This window comes from Cynocephalus volans, chromosome 6, assembly GCF_027409185.1.
Source record: "Cynocephalus volans isolate mCynVol1 chromosome 6, mCynVol1.pri, whole genome shotgun sequence".
Taxonomy (NCBI): domain Eukaryota; kingdom Metazoa; phylum Chordata; class Mammalia; order Dermoptera; family Cynocephalidae; genus Cynocephalus; species Cynocephalus volans.
In genome coordinates, this window is record NC_084465.1 from 14,330,566 (window position 1) to 14,337,653 (window position 7,088).

The following is a 7,088-nucleotide window of genomic DNA, read 5'->3' on the forward strand; positions in this document are numbered from 1 at the left end:
AGACAGGGATTGAGAGGTGTGCGGGTGGTCTCGCTTCCCACTACCTTGTATTGAAAACACAGTAAGCTTCGAAATCAGGAGTTCATTAAAGTTATTTTTATACTATTTACTATCAGTGTGCCCTTGTGCAAATTATCAAACTCCTCTCACCCTTGGAATCCCCATTTTTCAATGAAGGCTGGGAATCCTAAGGGATTTAATAGAGGGACAAAGCACGTGGAAGAGAAGCAACATAGCTGTCACTCTGATGTTTCCTCTGGTCTTTCTTCTCCAGCTTCTCTGGATCATCTCCCCACCTCACCCTCCATCTGTCTAGAATATTGGATCTGTGGTAGGTCACCGAATGTTGCCAGAAGACTCAAATTGTGCCACTCACATCTCAATTGGGACGGGCTTACCATAGCCTGCCTCCCCTCTGGGTCAAGTCCCCATAGGTGATGTCAGGGCAGAAACACAGTTCCTGACACATAATAGGCACTGGGAAATGTTGGTCAGATGAATGAGTGGGTCTCATGAACACAGATGATAGATCCTGGGAGAATAGTTTAGCAGGGTGTCCAGTTGTCTTCATAGAAAACATTATCATCCTCAGGTTGACCAATGCTGACATCATAGCCAGGGGGTGGAGTAAGAGGCTCCGATTTGGGGACTGCCCCCAAGCTCCGCAGATCAGGAGCAGTGTACACAACCCGTGGTCCCCGAAGCCGAAGGCTGATTGGAGTTCTTCCAGGGCTTCCTCCCTGGGTCACTGACCCCTCTGAGCCCACTCGCCTTTCCAGTCCGGCTCTCCTCGGCTCCTCTGGATGGCTAGGTTGTTCCTCCTCAAGTCCTGGGGGGACTACAACAGTGCTGTAGGGGGGTGGTTGATCCACCTGTTGGGGATGGCACTGTGATTCCAACACCACCATGGCCTCTTCATAGGTTGGCACCTCAAAGGCTTCATTGTCCCTGAGGGAGGAGAAACAAAGTCATTGTTGGGTTCCTGAAAGAGCTCTTTTTCACTTTCTTGTCTGCTCCCAGCAAGAGACTCTCTGCTGGCCCTGACCCTTCCTCTCATGGATGCCAGTGACATTAAAAAGCAGAGATTCCATGAATGAGAAATTACAGAGACAGCAGGAGAATGGGCCCAAGGTGTGTTCCTTTCATCCTGCTTGCCCCTTAACTCACCGTGCATTGCCTGAGGCCTCTGGGCTCTCGGTCTGTAGCGATGGCAGTGATCGGAACACCCAGTTCAGAAAACAGGCCAGGAGGCAGGCAAACAAGAAGAAGCCAGCCAAGCTGAGAAAGAAATAAGCAGCAGGGGTGATGTCCGGCCGTATGTCCAGCAAAGCCAGCCCCAGGAGGAAGAAGACGCAGCACAGGCAGAGAAACGGCTTCTCCAGTCTTCCCCACAACTGGCTTGGCACCATGGCCCCTCCCCGGGCTCCTGCAAAAAGACACACAGCTGCTGTGTCTAAACTAGCAATTGGCATCACAGCTCTGTCAGATACCAAAGTAACCACATTATCCTCCTTTGTTTACGTTCCAGGTTCTTCAATTTCAAATCAAATAAATGATCTGCAGGGTCCCCTCCAGCCCCACATTTCTCTCCAGTATCAGTGTGTGTGGAATAGCCAGAAAAATAGCCCTGGAGTTCTGCCTCCCAGCCCTCCTGCAAGTTTACTGTGTGCTGACTTTGCCTCTCTGCCTTCCTTTCTCCTTCTTCCCTGCCGTCTCCCTTTCAGCTCTCTCCCTCTATGCCATCCAGGATCCAGGTTTGGGTACACCCTGCCTGGGGCCTCAGTGCACAGTGGCATCTCTGGAATCCAGGTGATGGGGCAGGGCCTGCCCTTTATTATTGTTCCTACTGGACTTCCACCCCCACCTTCCCGGACAGAGGCTTTCAGTTTGATTCCCTTGGGGAGTGAAGGGGAAAGAGAGCACCACATACCCTGTCTGACCCGTGTTCCCCTTTCCTCCACAGTCAGCTCATGCTCGGCTGGCAGGAGAAAATGCACAAAGACACAACAAAGCCACAGGGACACAACTACGTGAGAAAAGAATCCTACAGACGAAGGCCTAGGGCAGTGGCCACTACCCCATATCTGCCAGGGGCCGTGCTCTGCTGATCCTAACTCACTAAACTCAGATTTCAAGTTTCCTGCCAAAAGTTAGCACAGGGGCCGGGAGGCCGGCAGGCAGGGTAAGCCTTTTCCTTGCTCTGAAACACAGCAACAACCCCGAGGCAGCCCATACCCCCAAACCAGCCTGTCAGGAGTTCCCTGAACTCTGTACAGCAAGGAGTCGCAGAGCCCATCCTCACACCCCAGTCCCAATCCCATGAGCCTCCCGCCCTGCACCAGCTCAGGAGTTCCTCACTTACCTGTCTCCACAGACTGCAGAAAGTAGGTTGTGGGGGGGAGAGGAGGAGGTGGGGCCTGCTGGCCCCACCCTCCTTTCTGCCCCAATCCCGCAGTTCTTGCCAAGTCTTCCTCCTCCCCGTTTCTCCCCAAGGTTGACCTCCCACTTCTGCCACACCTTGATTCTTTCTGGTTTTGACCCACTCCACCTTCTGCGGTGCCCTAATGAGAGTGCTCCCCCCACCCCCAATGACCTTTGTACTTAGGCCCAGAGTTAGAATTGACCTTTCCCTCTTTTCTCAAGCACACAGTATGTCAATTACGGCCCCGAGCAGTTTGCCTTCTTTTGTACCTGACTCTCCCAAGTGGCTGGGAGCAGAAATCATGGCTTATTTAATCTCAGTAGGTCATGCAGAGCGTTGCTCACACAGTAAGCAATGGTGTGCACATGGGATGGTCTGTCCTGTTTCATTGCCTGAGTACCATTTCTGTGGACTTCCTGTTTTTTGCAGACCTGTCTGAGGTGTTGTGTGTATGCCTCTTGGCCCAGTTAACTCTTGATTCTTCAGAATCCACCTCCGAGTTGATGCCTGCAGTGGGGCCTGTCTCTGCAGAATATGCACGGCATTCATTCCTACCTCTGTCTCAGCCTTTACCTGGCTGTAGAGTAATATTTTAACTATTTTTCTTCCATTGTGAGTTACTCAAAGCGAGTGATTAGATTCAGTCATCTCTCAATCCCTGAAACTAACATGGTTTCTGACACAAGGTAGGTGCTCACCACGTAGAGTTGACGCTTTCATGAGAAGCCTGCCCTTTAACCTGGCCTCACCTCACCCTGCAGAGAACCAGGAGCCGCTCTTTTCAATTGTGGGTCAGGCAGTAAGTCTGTGTGAGGTAGGTGCTGAGAGGTCGAGAGTGGGTGGAGGCATACTGTGTTCTAGAACCAGAGCAGGGCAGACAAGACAGAGCGCTTCCTTCCTTCAGAGCATTACCAGTGGACAAACCAAGGGGAGTGCAGACCACGGGGCACAAATCTAATCCAGCCTCCCCAGGGACAGTCATGGGGGCATAGCCAGAGCTGCTGCAGCAGAGGGCATGTGGAGTGTGTATGTATAAGAGTACTTCAAAAAATTTGTGAAAAGATAGAATTAAGACATTGTGAATCTTTCCATGAACTTTTTGAAGACCCCTTATAAGAGTTCGAGTGTGTGTATGTATGTGTGTGTGAGAGAGAATAAGGATGAATGTGTCTGTGCAGTATGCATGTGTAGGTCGCGGTAGGATATCATAGATGATTGTCTGTCCCCAGTTGATAGCATGGAGACAGAAGAGACTTAACAGGAAGGCTATGGTAGTCTACATGAGGTGTGTCTCTTTAGGAAGCAAGAATGGGGAATGGGAGCTGGTGGTTGTTTTGTTTCCACCAATTTCCTTACTATTCAGCTCATTTGGCTCTAATCAAGATTTCTATCTACAGTCAATAGAGGAATAGAAGGAAATCGGCCAAGGGTCATTGATGTGTATGATAAGTAAGGCGGCTTTGTTAAAGAATGAGGTCTGGTGGTTGGGGGGAGGTGACTGGGGGGATGTAGGCTAAGACGCAAGGGGCCAAAGGGTGTGGGCCTGAAGGTCTACAGTGTGAGAGGTTGCGTAGTCTGGGAGAGGTGGGACCTTTGTAGTTTAAGGCTCTTGATTGCTAGAAGGAGTGTGCAATAGAGAAATTTATTAATTGAGATAAGAACTGGAATCACTATGTTTTCTACCCTAAGTGAATCATTACGCAGTTTATGCATGTACTGAAACAACACACTGTACCCCACATATATATATACAAGTAAATGTTAAAATTTTAAAAAAGAAAAAAGTGGATTTCTTGTAAAAAAGAAAAGAACTGAATTCAAATCAGAGAGGTCAGACTGCTGGCTGGCTGTGCCCTTTAGTCTATGAGGGTACTTCAAAACGTTCATGGAAAAATGGAGTTAAAAGATAATAACAATCTTTCCATGAACGTTTTGAAGACACTTCATATTCTCTATTCCAATAATTTTAAACCTATTTTCTGAAAATTGCATTTATTAAAAAAATAAATGTTACAAAATGTTTAAAAACTAAAGGAAAAATGATTTCCAATCTTATTATCCTAACATGGCCATTTAAAATTTTTACATATTCTTCCCAGGCTGTCCACATACAAACCAGAATATACTCTGGCTGAGATCAGAGTATATTCATCACTTTGTATCTTAAAAAAATTTGAAACATTATGTAGTAAATATTTCACCTGTTGATAGTTTTTTTTATCTTATTTTTGTTGTGTTGATAGTCTTTATCGCAGTAATTTCTAACAGGTGCATAATATTTTATTGAATGGCTATGCCATAATTTAATTAATATATCCTTATGATATGTTATTCAATAATATTGAGCTTATTCACTTGTTTTGGTCATTAAAAATGATGTTGCAAGAGATGAAAAGTAGATTAGAGATTGCTAGGGCCAGGGTGGGGAAGGGAGGAATAGGGCATGACTGCTAATGGGTTTCTTTTGGGGGTGATAAAAATGTTCTAAAATTAGATAGGGGTGATGTTTGCACAACTCTGTGAATACACTAAAAAACCCCACACTGAATTGTACCTCTGAAAGGGTGAATTTTATCTTAAAAAAGCTCTTTATAAAATAATGTAATGAACATCTTCTTATGTGTAATTTTTCCTTCTTTTTGTATTATTTCCTCAGGATGAATTCTAAGAAATGTCGTTGAGAGACACGCAGTATGAGAGTTTTTATTGCCTTAGATACAGATGGCCAAATTGTTTCCCAAAGGTTTTCTTTCCTTTTTTCTTCATCAACTCAGTATCCTTAGCAAAACATGAGCGCACCACTTCATTCGGTTGTCATCCGGCTTTCCACTCGCCTGCCTGTGACAAAGCCTGCTACAGGTTGAACCACTCCTCTGCGTCACTCTTCCCACCTCTTTTGGGGGATGATGGTGAAGGGAAGTGGGAGGGCAAGGGGAACAAGGGAGAAGTCAAGATAATTGAGAGACTTCCGGTGAGACTTGGCGGCCTCCACCGTGCGCTTGGCTCTATTGTTATTTCTGTGATTTTGTGTTTCTGAATCTGGATCTGCTTTATAATTGTGGCCAACACCTGCAGAATGTTTTGTGTGTACTGGTCACTATGCTAATTACTTTACACAAATTAAGTAATTTAAAATACGTACACTATAGTAGGAGATAGTTACTATGATTATGCCCATTTTGTAGGTGAGGTCAGAATCTTGGAGAACGTGGATGGGTTTTTGAGGGTGGGGCCAGGATTTGACCCACAGTCTGAGCTCAGAACCCTGGCTCTCACCACGTCATTTTGCTTTAAACACTTTTCTGGCTGCCATCATGATGATAATTTAACAAAACATCTATGGCATTTTGAGGTCATTACTCTGGTCTTCCCTGGAGGAGTGGTTAGATGCTATTTTCCCCCCTGTTTGGTGTCTTATGAAAAGGCTGATCTTTGTACAGCAAGGGCAGCCAGGGAGACTATCAGAAGATAAAATAAGGTTGTTGAACTATAGGGCAGGATGGGGAGATTAAGATTGCAATCTGTATCAAGATACCTACCTTTTATCAGCTAATCAAGACTGATTATAAAAGAGCACTTTTAACTGAACAACCATAGAACCCAATGCAGGTGATTTCTAAAAAGATGTTGATGGTCATAGATATATATTTCTGTGTAGAAACCATTGATGGGGCCCATGTATGTGAACTCATTTGACCCTCAGTAACAATCATGTGGGGGTAAGTCTAATTATCATTTTCATTTTACAGAGGAATAAACCAACTCAGAGAAAGTACAAGATTAGTTTCATTAGAACCAAACTCAGAATCTTGACCTTATAATTCAGCTGAGTGTGTTTTCCTCTCCCTTAAATTGCCTTAGTCACAGCTCCTCCAAATGTGTAGGGAAGCTGGAGAAATGGTTTAACATTAAGTAGCCCAGCGACATTGCTACTTCTGAGATGGAAATGCTTCCAACAATCATTAAACCTAAAGTATATGAGGTCAAATACATGCTGTCACCCTCATCAACTACTTTAATACTGTACAAAGCTCACTAGGAAAGAAAGGAGCCAAAGGTGGGGTTCAGGCGGTCCGTCTTTCTCACCCCACTCTTCCTGCTTGGTGAACACAGCCAAAGCCAGTCATGTTCTGAATGTAATGGGCACATCTGTGTGGGACAAGCAGAGGGCACTACTCTGTCACTGGGACCTGATTTCACAGTGGAGCATTTGTTTGTAACTACATCATATGTAGTCTTGTGCTAACCTCTGAGGTTATCTACCTAGAAAAGGTAACACATTTGATCTTGGTCTCCAGGATGTTATGATATGGATAGAGAGATAAGATACCCATATGAAAGAATTAGATAATGATTAAAGCCAGTACCTGAGAAAGTATCAATGTGTGAATATTATCAAATTTTTTAAAAATAAAAAAAAACTAAAAATATGGGTTACTAAAATAAATTAATTAAAAAATAATCTATACTCATGGTATAAAATTTAAGTCAAAAAGAATTTTAGTAAAAAGTAAGTCTTCTTTATACCCCAAACCTGAGTCTCTCAGTCCCCTTCCCTAGAGGCAATCTATTTCCCAGCTTTTTCTGGGTACCCCCTCCCCAGAAGGAGACCACGAATATACAAAAGTAATACATACAGGCTCCCTTTCTTTATACACATGGGAGC

General features: G+C 44.8%; 1 protein-coding gene across 1 annotated transcript; it reads right to left on the bottom strand.

The window, feature by feature from the left end:
- Nucleotides 1-545: 545 nt before the first annotated feature.
- On the bottom strand, nucleotides 546-1,409 carry TMEM139 (transmembrane protein 139). The gene is made up of 2 exons (XM_063100990.1): nucleotides 1,168-1,409; nucleotides 546-948 (listed from the first exon to the last, which is right to left on the bottom strand). The coding sequence occupies exons 1-2, from the start codon at nucleotides 1,407-1,409 to the stop codon at nucleotides 546-548; spliced, it is 645 nt and encodes a 214-aa protein (XP_062957060.1).
- Nucleotides 1,410-7,088: the final 5,679 nt, after the last annotated feature.